Below are 22,676 nucleotides of genomic sequence, written 5' to 3'. Positions count from 1 at the left end.
ACTCGGAGCTTCCACATCTCCTGGCTCAGGCCTTGGATGCAGCCAGAGGCATTTGAGCTGCACTGTCTCTGATCCCCAAATTGTAATTTCAGCTCAAGCCCTTTCTTAGATGCTGGGAAAATGAACTGAGTGTGTGGCATGTTTCACCTCTCAGCACTGGGCTCACGAAACACAGCTGTGGGCGCAGGATGGCAAAAGCTGCGGCATCTAACGAGGGGTCGCTGCGAACATCCTGTGCCTTGGTGTGGCTTCTTGGAGCTGCTGACCTCTGCCGTGCGCCCTCGGCCGTGCCGGCCCGGCCACTGCCGGCAGCTGGGAGATGTTTTGTCTGGCAGCAGGGAACACTTAGTGCTGGTGGGAAGAGCTGAGAGGGCAGAAGGCGCGGCGTGTGCTGGGTTTGGGACGGGCAGTGGTGCCTGGCATGGCTGTGGTGGCTCTTCCTTAGTTGCCTGTCTTAGGTTGCAATGCAAGATGTAACCAAAAGGATGTGTTCTATCATAGGGTAAAGGCAGTGTTCTTTATCCCTTCCACAATCCTTTGGGGGGAAATCTGATGTTAATGGGCCATTGAGTCTCACTGCATGACTGATAAAATTACATCATGCCATTGTGAGATGCTCCACCCAGGCGGTGGAGGCAAGCATTCCCACCTAAATATAATCAGAGACTTGGAACACCACAGGCAGCCTTTCTCCACTGGATTCCTAGAGGAAGACCAGACCCATCTACACCACCAAACCTTCAGAGGAAGACTACGCCCTTCTATAGGATGACTGCTTCAACAGAACCACATCTGTCACTCCAGGAGGACTGCAGCCACCATTTAATTGGACTGCTCCCAACACCCTGACCAGCGGGGTGTCAGGTTGTACCCTGACTGCTGCATTTTATTTTAGTTTTCCTATTAAGTTGTATTTTTTTTTATTTGTACATACTAGTAAAGAACTGTTATTCCTATTCCCATATCTTTGCCTGAGAGCCCCTTAATTTCAAAATTACAATAGTTCAGAGGGCAGGCATTTACATTTTCTATTTCAAGGGAGGCTCCTGCCTTCCTTAGCAGGCACTTGTCTTTTCAAGCCAAGACATTGCCAGAAGTGCCATGAGTGCCAAAAGCTCGGGGGGTGTAGCTCAAATGGGACCTGTGTGGCTCTGGATTAATTGTCCTGTGCTCTGAATGAGTGGTTGTTCATGGAGCAGGCACGTGGTACAGCTCTGCTCCCAGCAGGTGAAGCTACAGCAGGAAAACACCTCCAGCTCGGCAAGACACAGTCGCAGAGCACTGGGAGCTGGGGTGAGGCATGTGAAGGATGTGGGATCTGTGATACCGGAGGCTCGAAGGCAAAAATAGCATCGTTTATAATAGTAAAAGCGAAGGCTCCTGCGCGACGCCTTTGCATTCTGCCAGTCTGTAGTGAATGGAGGAGTAGTTTGCTTACAGATGACAAGCAGGGATGAATAAGCACTTAAAATTTTTGGTGCTGGAGAAACAGCTTTTCCATCTTGGCCCCTGAGCTAGTCAGTCTTGCAGTCCTTTTCCTCAGTGTGGCTTGCTGCTTGAAATACAGGTGTTGGGAAGCATGGAATTAAAACTCTCTCCACATCCCTTGGCCTCCCTGTGGGGTTCCCTGTTCTGCTCTCCCTTTGGGGTTCCCTGTTCTGGCCTTGGCATGCTCCAGGACGTGTTTTGACTGGGCTGTGTGCTGATTTTGTAGAAGACCCCTTTGCTCCCCAGCAACAGGAGGAGATATCCGAAGCACAATCCGTGAACCCATTCACCAGCTGTAAACATCCTGTCAGCACGGACTAAATCCCTGATGTGTTTTAGTGGATGGACATCTGAGGATCTTCTGGAGGTGGAATGGAAGATTGAACTCATTAATTTGGATGCTTGAAGAAGAGCAGCAAAATGTGGGTAGGTGTAAAGTTACCTCCCGGAGTAAGGAGCTGCCACCCCTTGAGGTCTCAGTGCTGGGGCTGTTGACTGCAGCAGCTCTGGCTCTGCTCCTTGCTCTTATCCTCTGTGCTTAACTTCCATGGAATTTCTGCAGGACACATTAAATATTTTAGCTGTTGGAGTTTTGTAATGAGAGGTGACGTTGTTTGGATGTTTCTTGTTTTTTTGTTTGTTTGTTCTTCCCTTCTTTCTTCCCCTAAGCTGCTGCTTTGTGGGCTTTTTAAGGACCTAATCCGGGGTGGAAATAGAGGGAAAAACACCTCATGGCAAGGAGTGGAATGCACCTAGTGCTGTGTGTTTCTTCTAAGTCAATATGATTCATTGCTTTCTTGCTGCTTAATGATAAACTTGTTAAGCCTTGGCCAGAAGTGGTTCTCTGACCAGGAAAATGTCCTTTCTGCTGTTGTGTTTGCTCGAGCTGGCAGTGGAGAGATACCTGTAGTTCCTGGGGGACAGGCCTCCTGAGAACTGGTATTTTGGAACATTTTTCCACTAATGGCTGCACCATTTCTGGTATCATCCTTGCGCCATGGTGCGTGGATGTGTGCAGATTGGTGTGAGGGTCATATGAGGAGAAGAGCCAGGCACTGGCCTTGGGAAATAGGCAGGCATTGCAGCAATGTCCATCAGGGCTTTTATTATTTTCATATTTGGCTCCAGCTTAAATGTCAGCGACCTCCTGCTCGGAGAGGTCCCATCCACAGGGAGCATTGGCAAGCATTTCCCAAACACAGCACAGGGATCTTGTGCCCTCTTACATGACATGTTTTACACCCTTGCATTGTGGTTCAGATAGGGTCCCATGCCTGCTTCCTTCAAAAATAACTTGTGGTGATGAGGTTGGCAAGTCACCATGGGAACTGGTCTCTCCTGAAGGTATAAATCCAGTCCTAGACTGGGTTGTTCTGGAGGAAGCTGAATGTTGACCTGGACCAATGTCCTGCCTGACAGTGAGATGCATAAGGTGTTTATGGCCTCTAAGAAGCGAAACCGAGAGCCCAAAATGAGAACAGAATATAGAATAAATTGTGAGATTAGTTTATAATTCTGGCTATTTTGGTGCTTGCAAATCTGCCACTTTTGCTGGCCCAAAAAGTGAAGGTAAAGAAGGCCAAGCTGGCAATTAAATGTGCAGTGAGAAGCTTGGGGGAGACTTAAAATTTGGGGACACTTGCTGTTTGTATGAACCATGGAGAATATTTTGTGAACAAAATTTTCCATTAATATGGGGTTTGTGAATAATTCAGGATAACTGCAGATCAAATTTCAGAGAGAAGCAATGGAGCATCATGAGCTCCATGATTGTCCAGCTCTTGGTGTGTTTAGGTGTTTTGGCGAGGGAAGGGGGATTCTCTGGGACCTGTGCTCAGCTGAGTCAGCTTTATTAGCACTGCATGACTTCCTGAATTGCTGCTGAGGAAGGATGTGCTGTTGACTCAAAAGAAAGTGTGTGATGTTGGGGGACAGGGTCAGTGAAGTGGATGCCTGAGTTCCAGCTTGCTTTTGAGGCTGTGAATCACTGTGGCAGCAGAAGTGAGTGAAAAGTGCCATTTTCTTTAAAAAAAAGCAAACCCAAATGAGAAGGTGGAGGAAGGCCCCCCGGAGGTCGTGCTTGGTTAGATAACAGGGCAGGGTGGAATTTGTGTTTGCATCATTAAGTTTGGCACTGGCTTCACCCGAGCGCTTCTCCCGGCTGTAAACTCGTGTGTTCCCTGTGGCTCTCTCCTGCAAACTCCGTCTGCACAGCTGCGAGCGCTGGCGTGTGCAGCCTCAATTCCTGAACTGGATCGGGACAGCGGAGGATCTTCTGTACGGAATCTTCTATTAAAAACACGCCCACACTCCCCAATCAGCCTTACTTTTCCTCTGCGAGCTGCTCATTTGTCTCCGAGCACTCTGTCTGCCTCGAACATGCCTGTGTGTGTGGCATAGCTTGAATTTTTATGCCGAGGATTGTAAACACCAAATCTGCACAAGACTTGCCGAAGAACTCCGTAGCTCTGGTGCATCATCTGTTCGTTATGTAACCTGATGGAATGGGAGCGAAATAGAAACCAGATGTCAAGGCAGAGCAATTACAATTCTTCATCTGTGACTGTTACAGTAAATGCACTTTGTGTTCCTTCCCCCCCTCCCCGAATGCAGGGTTTTATTTGGGAAAGTGCTGCAGGGGACCTGGGAGCTCTCAGCATGGCTCTTGCTTAAAGACTTTGTTATTCTGTACTTGTGTTCCTTTATGTAATTAGAGTCTGTGTGCTACTCCAGATCCACGAGCCAGTGTATTCCCAACTTGAAATGAGCTGGACACAAGAGCTGAGTCCGGGGAGAGCCCCTCCGCGTGTCCAGCTCTGTGGGTTACACGGTCAAGCCGCACTAAATTTAGCATTCCAAGGGAAGCTGCTTTGCTTGTCATGTTTAAATTTGGCAAGAGAATCCCATCAGAACAGGTTTGGTGTGGGCTCTGCTGGGGATTCCAGAGCTGGAGGAACATCTGGGAGAGTAGCAGATGGGAGCTGCAGTTAGCTCGTTTGCTCCAATTCGCTGTACGACGAGGAGGATAAAAGGAAAAATGGATAATCATTGATTCTCTCTGGTGGGGAAATGGATTCTTCCGCCGCTACTTTATCCCAGAGGTTTATCTCTGCTGTCTTCCATTAAATAAGGCAAGCCCTTGGTTAAGAGAGGGATGGATGCACATCTGTCTTGGTCTTCACGTGCATCTTCACGAGTCAAAGTGTGTGTGTGATCTCACTGAGTGGGAGCTGACAGGAATTTTCTTCTTCCCTTCCCTCATGTTTTTCATCCTCCTGCACTGATGTTTGTTCTTTTGCTGCTGAAGAGTTATTTCCTTCTGTGCAGTTAAGCTTGGAAGCCCAGCAGAACATTGCTGGTGGAATTTGGGCTTGGGTGAGGCCACAGGGGCTGGAGATCCAGTTTTTCTGTGGGAGCAGAACCTGTTTTGGGCATCCCTCTGTTAAGTACAGATAACTTCAAGAAACCCTTAAATGAGTGGTACATTCCAGATGATGGAAGAATTAAAGATTCTTGCTCCTCCTAAGCAGTGAGTTTCTTCCCTTAAAGCCAGCAGCCAAGGAGAAGAGATCAGTGTGAGCGCTTGCTGCTGGCCATTCCCAGCAGCATCCAATCCGTGCCACCTCTCCTTTCCAGGACAGCCTGGAAAGGGGACTTGGGTGCATGACAGGTGGTCACTGCTCAACTTTGCCAACACCCAGTAGTGACTTCTGCAAGTTGCCTGTGGAGTCTGAGCTGAAACTGAAGATTTAACAGTTGGAGATGCTTTTCCCCCACTTAAAGTGTTTACAGAAAACTTTATGGCTGCAAGGAAGCAGCAGAACCTCTTGCACCCGTGAAGTCCAGAATCAGCTGTTTCCAGTTTGGAATTGCTTCCTGTCCAACTCTCCTTCTGGAGAAGAGAAGACTTGGAGGGAGGGACCTTATTGCTCTCTACAAGTACCTGACAAGAGGTTGGAGTGAAGTGGGGGTCAGGCTCTTCTGCCATGCCTCAAGTTGCACCAGGGGAGGTTCAGGTGGGATACTGAATGTCGGATATAGAAAAAAAAAAAAAAAATCACTAAAAGGGTGGTCAGGTATTGCAATTAGTTGCCCAGGGAGCCAGTGCAATCTTTGTAGGCATTCCAGAGGCACCTGGATGTGGCACTTGGGGGTGTCACTAGGAGTGATTATGGTGGCGTTGTGTTTAACTGGATGACCTTGAAGGCCTCTTCCAGCCTTGAGGTTTCTGTGATTGTTTTTCTAAATGGAGACCATGGGGAACATCCCCTCAGGCTGGTCATGGTGGATGTTTGACCAGCTCTCTTGTAAAGGTGCTGGTGCTCTTCTCACTGAGCTCTGCTAGGCCTGAAGCTGTGCCGAGCTCTGTGTAAACAGCACCGTGTTATTGACACCAGGCCTTAAAACCATGGGAATGCAGAACGGGAATGTTGGCCAGTGGACAGGAGCGACTCCCTTCAGCGGCAGTCACAGAGGACTGGTCTTGAGGAGGAAAACAGCTCCGTCGAGGAAGTGCTGGGCTCAGCTCCTCTGCCATGTGGGTCCTGAGCAGCCTCTGTGACCGCGCCCGTGAGCTGGGCGATCCCGGTGCGCGCTGGGGACGCAAATCCTGGCGGTGGTGGTCACATGTCACCAGCAGCTTGTACTATAAAAACAGCAGCTCCGCCGAGAGCGACCTTCAGCATGGCTCCCAACGTTCCCCGTGTTATTTTTAACCTGTCTGGGTAAATTTCCAATACAAAGGCCAGTGCCAATCTGATGTGCTCGCTTTCCCAAATCCTTATCTTTTGCTTTCTAGTGCACTGACGCATTAGATGGAACAGCAAGTTTCGGGCTTGGGTAAAGCTTTGCTTGTATGGCCACAGCACTAGAAAGAAATAAATATTTCACCTTTGTTTTACTGCTAAATACATCTATTTTTCAAGGTTTTTTTTGGTTGTTTTTTTAAAAGATGGGTTTTAAAAATTCTTTTTTTTTTCTTTTTAAAGAAAAATACTTGAACTGTGGTTTAAAAATAGCTGAAGGCTGCACTTTGATTAGGTTGCTGTGGTGCTGACGTCAGCGGGTGACATTTATCTCTGTAGGGATTTGTCGCCCTGTTGACTAAGGCTGTATTTACACAAACGGGGATATTTCTGTCCGCTGTGGGGGGAACCAGCAACAGCTCTGCCCCACTTGTGTCCTTGCCCTCTGTATTCCTGAACTCTCCCTCTCTCCGGTGCTGCTTCATTCCTTGCTGCAGCGGGGATTTTTTGAAGTGTTGGAGGGTTGCTTTAGATATCCACGTTGCCATGAAGGTCCAGGCATGATGATGGTGATGATGATGATGGCTCAGTGGAGAAGGACAGTGGCAGAGAGATGCTGAACTTGACTTGGACTTGGTAAAGCATCAGGTATGAGCCTGGGTGGTTCCTGGCTGGATGGCTCCATGAATAGACAGGTAATGGATGTTTTCCAAATAGGAATCACAGAAAATAGATCCTGAACAAGTGAAATAAATGTGAAAAAGGAAGGAAAAGCAGTGAGCAGTTTCATCCCAGCATGGCTTCGAGTGCAGTGTATTTCTCTGTCACGTATTTAATGTTTTCATCCAGTGTAATTCCCTTTTTCTTTTTAAGTTTTAGTTATTGCTCTTGGGGTTTCCTTGGCCCCAAATCCCACTGTTCCAACAGCAGCAGAAAGCACTAAGTTTCCTATAAGCACTCTTGTCTAAGATCCGGTTCCTGGAGCATAAGGTTTCCTAAAACAAAGTTTCCTTAGGATCCCAGAATGGTTTAGGCTGGAAAGGACCTTAAAGCCCAGTTCTGTGGGCAGGGATGGACATCTTCCATTGCTCCAGGCTGCTCCAAGCTCCTCCAAGTCCAGTGTCCAACCTGGCCTTGGACAGTTCCAGGGATCCAGGGGCAGCCACAGCTTCTCTGGTCAAGTGCTCTCAAAGCTGTGCCTGTTTTAGTGGACTCTTAATTTATCCCTGACACTGAGACAATAATAAAGGAAAACCTCTAGAAACAAACTTTAATTAAAGTCTGATACAAATTAACTCGCAGACTTTCTCAATTTATCACACTTCCAGTCTGTTTTCCAAGGAATCGTGGGTTCAGATCCGTAAGCCTTGTCAGCTCTGTGGGGAGGAGGCAGCTGATGCCGGCTGGCTTCAGGAAGGCATGAAACGTGTTTGTGTCTTCTGGAGCTGTGAATTAACTGTGGGACTCCTACGTGACGGGCAGCCAATCATGAATTTGGCAGATTCATCGCACTGACTCGTGCAGAGCTTTTACCTGGCCCTCATCCCGTGGCAGGAGGGAAAGGAGCACTAATTAACATCCTGCACACACAGCCTGCTGGCACTCGAGTACATCTTGGTGCTGGTTTCAGGCAGCTGGTAATGTACGTGTGGAATAGATTTTGCCCTCAAATTTCATAGTGGATGAAACCTATGGAGTGAAATGCTGTTATCTCCACTGCTGACCCGTCCGTGTCTGGGGATTTTTTTTCCCAGACAGCAATTCTTTGGGCTGTATTCACCTGCGGGCTCGCTGCCACTGCTGGAAACGATGTTCGATGTTCGGAGTCAAGCTGATTGTTTCACATCTCACCCCGAGGCAGCTGCTCCTTTCTAAACCTCTGTAATCTTCCCTTAAAAAGACAAGGGAGCTGGGAGGAGCTGCTGTCTGGTGCCATCCATGCTGGGAGGGAGGGCTTGCTTTCATCCCCTGCCACCATCTCCTCAAATTCCAGCTTTTCCAGTGTCTTGCCTCGTAAGTGTCTGGATGAGGACCGTGAGGTCAGTCAGTAGTACAGGAGTTTGATAAATGGGAATTTCTACTGACGTTAAATATGTGTGTATGTCCAAAACCGTATCTTGGATATGGGTGTTTATGCACAAATATACCAATGCATGTGTGCATCTTCTGCATGGAAAGCAGCGTCTGGGTGACATCCCTGTCTGTGCCAGCGTCCTTCCAACCCACACCATCCTGTGATTCCGTGATCTTGTCTCCATCCCCAGAGAGGGACAGCAGCCAGCAGTGAGGACACCACTCGTTAAACACAATATTTTGCATTTGTTTGGCCAGGGCTGACTTGAGCTTGCCTTTTTTTTGAGTCAAAAGGAATGGAAAAAGGTCTCCTGGGCACTTCTTGTTAAGATGTGAGGAGGAAAATGCCTTCTCACCAGCTGAGGCTGCATCAGGACATGTGTGGAGTGTGTTAGGAGGAGGTCAAAGGGTTTGTGGCTCTTCGGGAAGGCTCTTCCAGGCTCTCAGGGTGCAGTAATGGGATTTCTGTCAGGGTAGGTCGGCTGTTTTGGTGCTGGCTGAGCTCTGGCTTTTAAAGCAGCTGCTCAGGTGAAACCTTGGGATCCCTAATGCGATACGCTGCTGCCTCAGCTGGAAGAGATGAATTTTCTCTAGCATTGCTCGGCAGTAACTTCTGCAGTTGCGACAGAGCGTTGCTCAACAGTCCAGCAGCCCTTTAGGTGAGTGCTGGTTTTGCAATGCACAGCCAGCAGAATTAACCTGGGTACATCTCTGGGGGGGAAAAACAAAGGCTGCTTGGTGGTTTTTTCCCCTCTTTTCCAGTGGCTTCTGCTGTAGATGAAAGCGAGTTTCAGGGCCCCGAGCTGCGAGTGTACCGTAACCAGGCTGCAGCCTTGGCTCTCTCCTCCAGTTTGTCATTAAATTTTAAAATGGAAAAGTGATAAGGAATCTCTGTGCAGGGAACATTCCTCATACCGTGGAGTTAAACTGCAGCTTTTGGGTCTTGCTCTGAGAATCTGATTAACCTGAAAGGGATGAGGTGTGCCCTGGATGATGCCAGATAAAGCAAAGCGCTCACACGCGTGGTTATTGCTTCTCTACCTGTTCAGAGCAGCTTCCCAGCCTGTATTTGCTCTGATAGAATCATTGGGAGAATGCTGTGGGGCAGGAGCAAATAACTGCTGAAGTAGAAGGAATAGCCTTCAGAGGAATTGGACTTTCCCGAAACAGACGCTGGGTACAGAGCTTTCCCTAGAAATCATCCAAAAGGCTCGTGCAGGCAGGCTTAAACAAGGATTTATGGTGAGTGAAATGGAGAGAATTGTCTTTAGGGATTTTTTTACACAGCAGAAGAACAGCATGGAAGGAGTTGATGGCTCTCCTCTGCCTGCATCCAGCTGCACGTGACAGCTTTCTGCAGCTGTATTTTTGGAACATCCTTCCCGAGCTCACCTAGAATCCCCAGCTCCAGGCGTCGCAGCTGCTGCCAGCTCTGCTGCCTGTGAGCAGCTGCTGTATTGACAGGCACGTCCTTACCCCGGGAGATGCCGGCGGTGTGGAAATGAGCGAGAAACAACTGTTTATATAATCCACCCGTGCAGATCAATTCCTGGGAAAACAAGCTGCTCCCTGTCTGCAGCAGCAGTGGCAGCACACACCTTGAGCTGCTATAAATAGCTCCAGTGCCTCTTCCAAGGGCCAGCTCCAGAGCCTTTGTTCTGCTGGGGTGGTGGAAAACTGCTCAGGAAACTGGCAGTGATTCCCACCACGGAGAAAGCAGGGGCTCAGTCTCCCTGCTCCTCAGGGGCTTTTCTGGGAAAGTGCCCCTTCCCTACCTGGATCACTGCTGTACTGAATTTCAGGGAATTATGGAACAGTCTGGGTAGAAGGGACATTAAAACTTATCCCGTTCCTCAGCCTGCCAGGAGCAGGGACACCTTCCCAGGGTGCTCCAAGCCCCAGTGTCCAGCCTGGCCTTGGGCACTGCCAGGGATCCAGGGGCAGCCCCAGCTTCCCTGGGCACCCTGTGCCAGGGCCTGCTCACCCTCCCAGGGGAGGATTTCTCCCCAATTTCCCATCTTAATCCGCTCTTCTTAGCTTAAAGCCATCCCTCCTTGTCCTGTCCCACCATCCCTTGTCCCAAGTCCCTCTCCAGCTCTCCTGGAGTCCCTTGAAAGCTCTGAGCTCTCTTTCGAGCCTTCTCTCCTCCAGGTGAGCACCCCCAGCCTGAATTCCTTCCGCTAAATGCAGAATTGGTATCCAAGTGATGTACGTGATCAATCAGCCAAAGCTCTTCAGGACCCATATCCCTTGCATGTCTGAAAATGCTGTGCAGTTTTACACTAAGTATTTGGCCTCAGTGATTCTTTAAGTCGTGGTCAAAGCCCCACGCATCAGGAACGTGCTTGGGGTCAGCTCTGCAGACAGTTCCTGCTCGGTGGTGGCAATATTTGCTTTATTTGTGCGACTGATGTGTTTTTAATCAGACAGAGCAGGCACAAAAGGAGCCAACAAACCAGTACTCAGGGTTTCACACAAAGCAGAGCAGAGCCTGGCTACTGCAGCCTTGAGCCGTGGCATTTGTGGTGATCTCGGGGTTTTAATGGCTTTAATGGTTTGCTGTGCTGCAGGATCACTTCCTTGAGTAACTTCTCTCTGCAGCAACACTCTGAGAGCTTAGCAAAAACAAATTTCATTTCCACAGTTGTAATTTCTTACTCTTTCTCTCTCCTCTCTCTTTTCTCTAATGCTGGACAGAGTCAAACAAAATCTTTTAGGGGTTTTGCATTTTTCCTTTTTTTTCTGACGCTTTTCCACCATCGCTCCTCCTTAAAATTTCTAAAAAGAAAGCAAAAAGCCAACTCATATTTCTGTTTCAGATTGGATAATTGGAAATCATCCATGTGGGCTCTTCCAGAGGTGTGAGCACAGTTCCTGGGGCCAGTGTCTTTCACCTGTTTGCTGTTCCCAGATATCCAGTGTGGGGTTTTATCCCTTAGTGCTGCCCTTGCTGTTTAATTAAGGTGATTCTGTGGAACATCCTAAGAAAGATCTACACCCTGAACAGGCTTCTCATATTTACAGAAAACACTATTTATTGTCTGTTTATTTTAAAACGTGGCTGTTATACAGACTGGTCTTGTGGAATCCCAGAATGGTTTGGGTGGGAAGGGACCTTAAAGCCCATCCCATTCCACCCCCTGAACCCACCTCCCACTGAACCACGGTGCTCCAAATCCCATCCAGCCTGGCCTTGGACACTTCCAGAGATCCAGGGGCAACCACAGCTTCTCTGGGAAGCCTGTGACAGTGGCTCACCACCCAATCCCATTGGGCAGCACAGATCCCGAGTTGGCTCAGTAGTTTTGGGATTTCACATAATCCAAGTCCTATCATTAGAGGAAGCATCTGAATAGATGAAAGATTCTTGTAAGAACATTTTTTTCTAGGGAACGCTGTGTGCAGAAAGATTTTAAAAACCACGCCAGGTTTAAGGGATGCCTGGCAGGATGAAACCTTTGTGAGCTTCTGCTTCCACTTGGAAAATTGTGGAAGGATTATTGGGTACCAAACAGCAAACTAGTTCCGTGCCCTAAAACCCTTTAACTGTTAAAACTTCTGATTTTTTAAAATAGTTTTTAAATTACTTGATTCTTTTGTAACAGAGTGTAATTTGAGGTGATTCCTCATGAATTTGAAGTTTTTGAACACTTACATCACAAAGTTTAATGTTGCTGGAGATTTTGGTCTCCTTAGGGCTGAGCCCCTTGGGATACTCCCTCACGAGGAGTTTCCCTTATCTCAGTTCTGTTTTAGGAAGGATGCTCCAAAGGCTCATTTGCTTCTTGTTTCTCGTGTATATTCATATATATATATATATATATATATCAAAAGACTTGGCAGTCCTCCCTGGACTTTTTGCTCTAGTTCAACCCACCATAGCCTGGCTCAAGTTGGCTTGAATAGCACAAAATGGCCCTGAAATACTCAGCTCTTTTATCTTTATACTTATTCTTACCCAATTAACTATAGACACGTAAATTATTTTTCTTAGTGACCCAATGACCCAACACCTGTGTGCTGCACTGCAGCATTCTTTATCCAGTCACCTACTGCTACCCAAAAAACCTCTAGAAGAAAAAGATGAAGGAAAAGAGACAACACCCTAAATCCTTCATCTTGTCTTCTGTTTTCTAAACTAGCTTATACTCTAAACTTTACCTTTTTCACCCAGTGACTTAAGAAAACTCTCTAATCTACACACTTACACTTTTAGTTTTTATATTTAACTTTAACAATTGTTTTCATGGTGTTATATGAAATTCAGTGTTTTCTTAGATGTCAGAGCTAGGCATCAGAGACAAGGGCACACTCTGTGCCTCAGACTCTAACAGTTTAACACTGTTAAAGAATACAGGGTATGTAAAATATTGACAGGACAAGGAGTATAGGATTTAAGCTAAAAGAGAATTGATTTAGATTAGGTACAAAAAAGAAGGGTTTTTTTAATTGAGGGTGGGCAGGCCCTGACACAGAGAAGCTGTGGCCGCCCCTGGATCCCTGGAAGTGTCTAAAGGGAGGATGGATGGGGCTTGGAGCCACCTGGGGCAGTGTGAGGTGTCCCTGCCCTGGAATGAGATGAGCTTTAAGGTCCCTTCCAACCCAAACCATTCTGGGTTTCCATGTCAACAAGTTGGACAGTGGTTATTCTTGATGATGAAAAAAATCTGTGGTTTTGGCTGTGCAAAGTGCAAAACTTCTGATGTAGAACACTAAAAGAAAAGCTGAAATACAAAGAGGTGATGGAAATGCTTTGAAATAATTTTTTTTGGTCTCTTTTCTTGAGGTGTCAGTGTGTGCATTAAGCATTCTGTGCAGCTGGGAAAAATGTTTTGTTTTTAATTTTAGCCCTGCTAATAAAGTCTTGTCATGTATGTCAATGAAGCAGAAAGAAAATTACTCCAGAGCTAACTGTAGGTTGTCATTAAAGCTGATTTCCTGCATTAAGCCAAAAACAAGGCAAGATTTCATTTCTGGACTTCCTAAAGATGTTAGTCACGCTGACAGTTTCCTAAGCCCCAGACCCTGAGAGCTATAGAAATTTATCCTGTATATGAAAGTATTTGCTCTTGTCTGTCACCTTGTCCTGATCTTCACATGTTGATCTCCTGCTGCCTTCTCTATTTTTAAAATAATTTGCTTCAGCTTCCAGCTGTTGACTCTTGCAGGCAGCTGCTTGTAGGGTCCTGCCTGCAGAATCCCTTCCTGAAAAAAGAATAAGAAGTGATCTGTTGTTTGGAGAGCACAGCTGAAGGCACATCCTGCCAGATTCCTGGGCAGCAGTGCCGGGGGGAAAACTGCCACAGATGCGTGGGCACTTCTAAACTTCAGGAGGGTTTTGTTTTTGAGTCGTGTTTGGGTTTTGGTTTTTTATTTTGTTCAATGATGACTTAGCCAGAACCTGAGGAAGGGTGACAACTGCAGTGCTGCAGGATTAAACTTTGTGTACTTCTTCTTTTCGTGGAAGTGTGTTTCTGAGAAATCTCTCCTTGTGTTCTGCTCCCTGCCCCCCTCTACTTTCACCCTGAGGAGTTAGCTCTGAAATGCTGGAGCTGATGGAATGACTTCTCCTTAGGCTCCAGCTGCAGTAGCGCAGAGATGTTGAAGGCATTTTTGGACCAGGTGGATGGGCTGTGTGGCACTGGAAGCTCTTCTAGGCTTTGGCCTTCATTTAAAATCTCTTCTCCCTAGTGGAGTAGCTCTGTTTGGTAGAACCACGGAATCTCCAGAGCTGGGAGGGAGCCACAAGGATGACCCAGCCCAAGCCCTGAGACACAAAGCAGAACAGTGTAGGTGCTGTGTCCCAAATCTGCTCATGTGGTGTACCCTGTGGGTGTACCCTGTCTCTGGTACTCTCTGCTTGGAGTCTGCCAGGATCCTGGATGCTGCTGCCATGGATGCATGCATGCCTGGATCCTGCTTGGTGTAGGGTTTGCCTCCAGTGAACCATAAGGCAGAAGTGGGTGGAGGAGAGCCTTGTGGGACTGGGAGGGAGGACACTTCATTGCTCATCCCGAATGGAGCTGCTTCCCCTGGGTCACTGTGGGGCAGCTGGGCCCAGGTTCTGGCTGGGAAATCCAGGTGGTGCTGGGAGAGGCCTCAAAACATCAGGAGCCTGAGTGATGCCTGGACCAGGGCATCTCTTTGGGAAGCTCAGGTGCAAACATGAGCTTGTTCTAGCAATGCCAGCTCAGGATCCAGAGGCTTTGGCCTGAATTGCTGTGCTAGCAGAGCTGAAGGCTGAGGAGCAGAGGTTTGATGCAAGCCACTGGGCAGATCTTGACAACTTTTTCCACCTCTAATCCACTGAAATCCATTCTTCCACCACAAGGTGCTCCTTGGATTGAAGACTGACCTCAGAAATCATGGCTGTTGGAATTTTCTTACCTACAGTCCCGTTTGTCTTGAAATAGTTTATGAGAAAATTAGTATGAAACAATATCTTCAGTTTATTTTGTGGTGTTGGCAAGATCTTTGTACAGTCTCTTTTGTCTCCTAATTGTTTGCAGGAACACAATGGTGTTATTTTCATGAGTTAATTATGGTAGAAGTTGGTTTGCTCTCTTTGTGTGCGGTGCGAGAGCTGCAGCAGCACAGCCCCAGCCTGTTGCCGGTGGCAGGGACCCTCCTGTGGCTCAGCAGCTCTTCCCCCAGCTCCCACTCTTTTCCAGCTAGGAGAACTTGGTGTTTGTGATCTGGGCTGTTTCCCTCCAATTTGCAAATCTTTTACGTAAGCGGGACTGAGATTCCCAGAGTACGGAACGATCCTTGCGCAGTGAGCTCCAGGATGATCCTGCTTTCCAGCCTGACCCGTTTTGTGATCCCAGCCTCATCCCCATCCCTGGCTACCCTGTGCAGAGCTTCTTGGAGTGCAGGGAAAGTGGGACCAGTTTGGGGTCAGCACAGGAGCCACAGTTTGGGGCCCTTTCTGAAGGGCCCTTTATGAAACGGGGGAAAAAATTCTGTTCCAGCCCCAGACCAGCCTGACCCTGCTTTTGAGAAGCTCAGGGGATAGGAAAAGAGGAGGGAAAGTGTCTTTACTGTGGAGAGAGAGGGAATAGGCTGGGGTTGGGCATGGAAAAGAGAGAGCATGCAGGAATTGGGTGGGGTGTGGCCATGGGCTATCCCTCAGCTCTGCTGGGATTATGCTGGGACAATTTACTTTATTTGACACACTAATCTTCCCTGCCGAGCTGTGGGCAGGTACAGCGAGTTGCAAATTTACACATTTGTGTCCCAAGATTTATTACAACCTGGCAAAATGCAGAATGCCTTTGGGAAGTGGGGGTGGGAAATACGGGGAATAATTCTCCCTTCTCTTGAGGGGCCTGGTTCGAGTGCGGCCCCGCAGTGCTGAGTGTCGGAGCACATCAGCAAGTTTGTCCCCGTAAATAATAAAACTTGCTGGTTTTATGCAAGTGCTGCACTCTGACAGCGATGAATCACCCTCCCAGCTCCTGATTTGCGTCAATCAAACCACATTTAAGGGCGCCTTTGTTCGCAGTTTGGAACGCCAGGCCCAGGCGAGCGCTGCTTCCAGCGGCTCCTCTCCGGCAGCAGCCCGGGCTCAGCAATGGGGAGAGAGCCTGTGCTGGAGGGGAGAGCTGGGGAGTTCTGTTCTTGCCCTTGCAGCCCTCTCCTGCTGGATGCCGGCTGCAGAAACCCGTCTTGGAGTGTGTGGATTTGGGCTTGTCTGGGAGAGGCTGATGCGCGAGGTCTCGCTGTGGAAGCGCAGGGTTTCTGCCCCACGTTGCTGTGATGAGTGAGAAGGGGAGCAGGTTTATCTCTGCATTTCGTTACTTGGAGGTTTCAGTTTCTTGGGTTTTTTTTCCTTAATAAGAATTTCAATCAAATTAAAATTTCTCCAGGAGTGCTTGGACAACACTCTCAGGCAGGGGGTGAGATTCTTGGGGTTGTCCTGTGCAGGGTCAGGTGCTGGACTGGATGATCCCTGCGGGTGTCCTCAATAAATTCCGTGATTGTTACAGAATCCTCCTTCTGACCTAGAAACTGTGACTGCCATGGGATCACGAGCCAGGCAAAGGCAGTGCCGAAATGCAGCTCCCAGCTTGAGGGGGATTGCAAGCCCAGAAATAAGTCCTGTTGGCAGACTCAGCCCTGGGGCGGGACACGACTTGATGCTGCTGCTGCTGTGCAGGAAAGCTTTTGGAGACGTGCTAAAGCCCCAAAAAACAGCCAAACCACACAAGAGTCTTACCTGCTCTTCACTTCAGATCTCTGGTACCTTAGAGAGGTCTCCAAGCTGGATACAGAGCTGTTCCCAGGAGCTGGCTGAGGTTTTGTGGGTTCCCTTTGAGCCCACCTAGTGAGGGCTACCTTGGGCAGGTACCTTGCTTCTCTTGTTGTGTGCAAAGTCCACTGGACTTCTTTCTTCTCCTTTCTTTTCCACCTCTAAGTATCCTCCTTCCACTTGCAGGTGAGTGTGACCACTCTCCCTCCTCTCCTCTTTCCTCCCAGCCTTCAGGGCTGGTGGCTGAGGTCCTGCCCTGCTCCCATGTCCCTCTCCAGGCATTCCCTGCTCTCCCTTGTCCTAAACATGCCCATGACCCAGCTTGTTCCCAAACCACTTCCCTGCCTCTTCCTCTCTCCATGCTCTCAGCCCATTGAAGTCTCTTCTGCTTCTTGTCCCCCTCTGGCACAAGTCCTTGTGCTCATGAAAACATTGATCTCACAGGCTGTGGCCTTGCCAGCATAATGAGGCCACTGCTCTTCCAAGCACTTTTTTTTCCCTCCCCCCTCTTACAAACACAGAAACAATTTTTATTTTTATTTTCAATGCTGGGCTTGCTCTCACTATTTTTTAGGCTGAAATTGGAGGATTAATTCCTGCTTTCCTGCTGACAGTCGTGAAAACGAGCTAATTTCCAAGTGTCAGGATGCTGATCCTTCTCTCATTCAGTTCCCAAAGAAGGTAATAAAAGAACTATAAGAATAAATCGCTGTAGCAGATGCAGCACATGGGCATATGGTGGTCTATGTTCCACCCAGCTTTTAAAATAAATCAATAAATGTTGATAAAACACTAGAGAGCATGCAGGGTTTTTCCCCTCCATCCATCTTTTCCTGCTCTGGACTCTCTGATGGTAAATTTTGGCAGGTTTTGGACAACCTCAGAGGTTCCCCATGGAAAAGAACACTCACAGGCCTGCCTGCCTCGTTCTCCACACTTGAGGATCTTGCTCCCAGCTGATTTTACTCCTCAGAGGGAGTCCCTGGCACAGGCTGTCCACAGGGCAGTGGCCGAGTCCCTGTCCCTGGAGGGGTTTAAAAGACATGTGGATGGGGCACCTGGGGACATGATTTAGTGGTGGCCTTGGCCATGCTGAGGGAACAGCTGGATTCAATGATAATAGAGGGCTTTTTTTGATTTTATGGTTCTATCAAATAGGTCTTTTCTCTGGAGTCAGGTGGATCCCTAGGGCAGAAGGGTTTGTGGGTTATTTAACAAGTTCTAATTGCTTAATGAAGCACCCAAGTGAATTGCTAGCATCCTCTGACTCACCTTGTCATGCAGGACAAGCGGCTGCTTAATCCCCCAGTGTTTTCATGGATCCTTGGCCACCTAAGGCTGCTTTTCCAGGCTACCCAAGCTCAGGAATACAGACTAAAGCCAGAGAGTATCTGGGACCTGCCCAGACTGATGCTGCTGCTCCCCTCCCCAGAAGTTACCAGAGCTGTAAAGCTCAGCAGTCACATCTGCAGGGACTGGATTGTTCTGAAGCCTCTGCTAACCTTTCATTTATGAACAGCTGCATTTCCAAATTGGGGATGGCTGCAGTTAAGGCTCAGGAGTGAGGAAAAGGGCAGTCTGTCACAAAAAGGCAGGGACACCTTCCACTATCCCAGGCTGCTCCAAGCCCCAGTGTCCATCCTGGCCTTGGACACTTGCAGGGATCCAGGGGCAGCCCCAGCATCTCTGGGCACCCTGTGCCAGGGCCTGCCCACCCTCACAGGGAACAATTCCTTCCCAGTGTCCCATCTGACCCTTCCCTCCTCCAGCTCAAAGCCATCCCCCTTGTGCTGTCACTCTGTGCACTTGTGAAAATCTCCTTTCCTCGCTGTGTATCCTGAACAAGTTGAAAAAGCAGGAGGGAGAATGCTTTTTCCATCCTCAACTAAAGGAAAGCTTTTGGCAGTAATTCAGTGGAAATTCAAGTTCAATCTCTGTATTAGCTTGACTTAAGTGGAAATTGTTAAATGCTCTGGGATGCTGTCATTCTGGAATTTAGGACTACACTTGGAAGTATTCTGCTTTTCTTCACCATTTTCTGAGTCCTTGATTTGCTCCTCAACTTTTTTAAGCTCTTCACAACAAAAAGTCTTCATGTTGGGTTTTTCTGTGTTTTTTCACTCTTCTAAGTGCTATTTCTGAGCTCCAACCTGTCAGTATTAACAGGGAATCCATAGGTCAGGGCCTTCTGTTTTATGCTGGTTTAGTGAGTGATGTTCCATTTGATTTGAGAACCACAGATGGTTCAAGAACCCTTTTACCCTTTGGCAGCAGAGCTGCTGGAGCACTCTTGGAGGGCAGGCTGGAGCCTGGTTCCTTGCTCTTCCCTGGGATTAGACAGACAAAACCTGGTGAAAAATCAAATGATAAAATCTCTGAATATCCTGAGTTGGAAGGAGCCACAAGGATCATCCAGTCCAGCTCCTGGCCCTGCAAAGGACACCCCAGCATTCCCACCCTGTGCCTGAGAGTGTTTCCCAAATGCTCCTTGAGCTCTGGATAATGAATGTATGACTAGAATTTCCAGCTGTGATTTTGACTTGAAATGAAAATGGTTTATGTTTGAGAATCTGTGCAAAGGCTCTCTTTCCTTTGGAAATATAAACTCAGCTTTGACTGGCTTGTTCCTGGTACTTCAAAATATGGGTTTTAATTTGTATTAGATTGTATTAGGTTATGTGGAAGGGGGGTTGTTTATTACTAATTTGTTTTAATTAATCCTCTTGCTGGTCTGCAGGTACAGTTGTTTTGCTTCAATCAAAAAGTTATCGCAGAGGCAGAAATGAGATCTTGAAGGAGCAAGATGGGGAAGGGAAGGATTCTTACAAGAAAGCTGGAGAGGGACTTTTCACAAAGCCATGGAATGATGGCGTAAACGGGATTTGCCTTAAGCTGGAGGAGGGCAGGTTTTGGTGAGATACTGGGGAGAAATCCTTCTCTGGGAGGGTGGGCAGGCCCTGGCACAGGGTGCCCAGAGCAGCTGGGGCTGCCCCTGGATCCCTGGCAGTGGTTGGACAGGGCTTGGAGCAGCGTGGGACAGTGGAAGGTGTCCCTGGAATGGCAGGGGGTGGAATACCAGCTCCATGCTGGTGCTGTGCCTCCCTAAAAGGGAAGCTCCCTAATCCGTGGGCTAACAAGAGCCCTTTGGATGTGTGTGTTTCCAAACTGCATATTCAGAGTCCTGTCTGGTGGTGGTTTTGGTCCAGAGCATCTGCTTCTGAGGAGAGATGATCATTTTGTGTATGCAGAATAGAACCCACCAGCTTGTGTTTTTAATAGCATCCACAGAGTAAAACTGGCTTTGCCTCAGGTGGTTTTGGTCATGGTTTCTGATGTGTGTTCAGGGAACCTGGCCTAAGGTGCTGCCCAAGGTGGGCTCAGCTCCCTCCTCTGGGAGCCACACTCGAATCCTGGGGTCACTTCTGAACCCCTCCGACAGGAAAGACCCTGAGGGGCTGGAGTGTGCCCAGGGCAGGGAACAGAGCTGGGAAGGAGCTGGAGCCCCAGGAGCAGCTGGGAAAGGGGCCCAGCCTGGAGAAAAGGAGGCTCAGGGGGCCCTTGTGGCTCTGCACAAGTCCCTGACAGGAGGGGACAGCTGGGGGGATCGGGCTCTGCTCCCAGGGAACAGGGACAGGAGGAGAGGGAACGGCCTCAGGCTGGGCCAGGGAAGCTTTAGGATATTGGATATTAGGAGAAACTTCTTCCCTGAAAGGGTGATCAGGCAATGGACCAGGTTTCCCAGGGCAGTGGTGGAGTCACCATGCCTGGAAGTGGCAACGTGTGTGGATGTGGCGCTTGGGGGCATGGTTTGGGGCCTGTTCTGAAAAGCCCCATTTCTGTGCCCCCATCCTTTTTTTGCCCTGCCCTTCCCTCATTAGCTGAGGCACAGTGCAGGGCCAGCACTCGTGGCCATGGAGCTGCCTGTGTGCTCACAGCTCCAGGTCCTGCACAGTCGATCCTCCCCATGGACAGCCAGGGTCTGTTTGAGTGGAAAGGAGGTGGAACAAGGAAAGACCAGGCTGGAGGGCACCAAACAATCTCAAAAAAGCCACCCCAACCTCCCCTCTCTTCTACATCTCCTTCCAACCATGGAGGGAATAATTCAAACTGTCTGAACTAATCTCTGATCCCACACATCTCCTTGGAGCTCCACTTAGCCCCCGATGATGGAATTTGTGGTGGTAATCACTATTTAAGAAGCAGTACAGTGACCTGGCAGCTTCTTGGTTGTTTGCTCTCCTCTTGGCACACTACAGTTCTTAATTTCTTGGGGTGAGAAAATCAGCCATCCTTTCTAGACCTCCAGGTGCTGTTTCTGCTTCCTGCTGTGATTTTTCAGGATGTGGCACTCGGATTGAGAGAACTGTGTGCATAGCCTATCCCAAACTGCCAGAGAAACCCCCATGCCCCATTCTGCTGCCTGGTTTTTGGAAGGGGAGGGGAGAGCAGGAGCAGCTGGTCTCTGGGTGATCTCCCCTCTGGTGGAACAGAGCTTTGCTGATGGCTCTCACTTCTTTGGCTGCTTTGCTCAAAAGCTCATGGGCACTGTGAAGCCTCTCTTTAACAGGCAGAGCTTCCCAAGCAAAGCTGAAATCCAGCTCTTACCCCCAAGCAGGACTAGGAAGGTGTTGTTTTAACCAGCTGTGTCCTATTTCCTTGCTTTTTTTCACCTTTCCTAAAGTTTGTGCTGCCCATCTCCCTTCTGACAGTAATTCCACATCCTCTGCCCTGGGAGCTGCCTCCTTTGCAGTCGGCTCTCAATTCCTTATCTTCTCTTTACCTTTCTGCTGGGTTTTGGTGGCTGACAGTGATCAAGGGATTTTATTGATGCTGGACAAGAGGGATGGAGTGTGCATAGTAGGAGTGAGTATTCTAGGAAACAAAATTTCTAAGTGCAGAGGCAGGTGCTTCTGATCTGTAACAGTGTTGTACAAGCACACTGGTGTCTTGTGCTGGAAATACCAACAGGTGATTAAATATACAATATTTTGGATCTCACCCATTCATTATAAATGGCAGATGAATTTGTTTTGAGACAAAGTTATTCCAGACTCTGGATGTGGCACTTGGGGATGTGGTTTAATGGTGGAGCTGGCAGTGCTGTGGGAATGGTTGGACTTGGTCTTAGAGGTTTTCACCAGCTTTAATTGCATGATTTGGTTGGAGACCAGTGACTGGCAGGGTGGCAGGTCTAGGGTAGGGGGTCTGGAAGAGTGGCTTGGGGAATGCTGCCATTCCTTGAACTCAGCCTTCCCTCTTTGTGCCCATTATTGTCCATGTTAAAAAGGGAGACCCATCAGGAGGGGTAACTCGGGCCTGAGTGCTCTGTAGCACTGAAGGGTGTTTAGGGCTGAGGAAGCCAAAGTTTGAGCCAAGGCCAGGAACACAAATGTCTGAGGAGGATCATTGTTACCCAGAGCTGATCATCCTTATCCAGGAGCCTGGTTCTGCTCTCATATGATCTCATAGGATGGGAGTGCTGGCAAATCACAGAATCATGGAATGGTTTGGGTTGGGAGGGACCTCAAAACTCATCCAGTTCCACCACCTTCCAGCATCCAAGGCTGCTCCAAGCCCTGTCCAACCTGGCCTTGGACACTTCCAGGGATCCAGGGGCAGCCACAGCTTCTCTGGGCACCCTGTGCCAGGGCCTGCCCACCCTGCCAGGGAACAGTTCCTTCCCAATATCCCATCTAGCCCTGCCCTCTGGCAGTGGGAAGCCATTCCCTGGGTCCTGTTGCTTCAAGCCTTGTTAAAATCCAGAGTTTTGGGTTTTGTGCATGTGTTGTAAGTGGTGGATGTGTTAGGAAAAGTGTGCCTACCTCCCTCTGGGGGCTGGATGGGAGAGGAAGATCTGCTCCAGGCTGGGGTTCCCACAGGCTGGGAACACACTGGGGCTCTGTGTGGTGCTGAGACAGCTGGGTGGAGGGGATCCACACATAAATCAAGGATACTGAGAAAGCAAGCGCAGCGTCTCCAGCACAAAGGCGAGGGAGAAGCGTGAGGCTGGGTATGTGATGGGAACTTTTGGAAGTGCCTGGCTTTCCTTCCTTCAGTTGGAAATCCAGCTGCTGGGCTGCATTTTTTTTTCCTGCTGCATTCTTCATTTGAAGCATTGT

At 48.6% G+C, this 22,676-nt stretch overlaps 1 protein-coding gene across 14 annotated transcripts in view; it reads left to right on the top strand.

Annotated features, from left to right (window-relative positions):
- Positions 1 to 22,676, top strand: part of HDAC4 (histone deacetylase 4) — a 178,008-nt gene that overhangs the window by 36,778 nt on the left and 118,554 nt on the right. For 6 of the 14 annotated variants that reach the window (XM_088059254.1, XM_088059249.1, XM_014261235.2 and 3 more), the window contains exons 2-3: positions 682 to 864; positions 1,715 to 1,914. The exons of 5 other annotated variants lie outside the window; for them this stretch is intronic. In XM_088059254.1, coding sequence (XP_087915380.1) covers positions 1,887 to 1,914 — 28 coding nt within the window. In that variant the 5' untranslated portion in view covers positions 682 to 864; positions 1,715 to 1,886. Of the gene's footprint in view, positions 1 to 681; positions 865 to 1,714; positions 1,915 to 6,695; positions 6,882 to 6,902; positions 6,929 to 22,676 lie in introns of those variants that run through there. 3 more of the 14 variants (XM_088059248.1, XM_088059256.1, XM_088059255.1) reach the window with 3 other exon arrangements.

This window comes from Pseudopodoces humilis, chromosome 8 (assembly GCF_049639895.1).
Source record: "Pseudopodoces humilis isolate 2021_Gansu_Grassland_sample_001 chromosome 8, ASM4963989v1, whole genome shotgun sequence".
In the NCBI taxonomy this organism is placed as follows: Eukaryota; Metazoa; Chordata; class Aves; order Passeriformes; family Paridae; genus Pseudopodoces; species Pseudopodoces humilis.
Note: the sequence above shows the minus strand (reverse complement) of the source record. Positions and strands in the feature narration are given on the sequence as shown.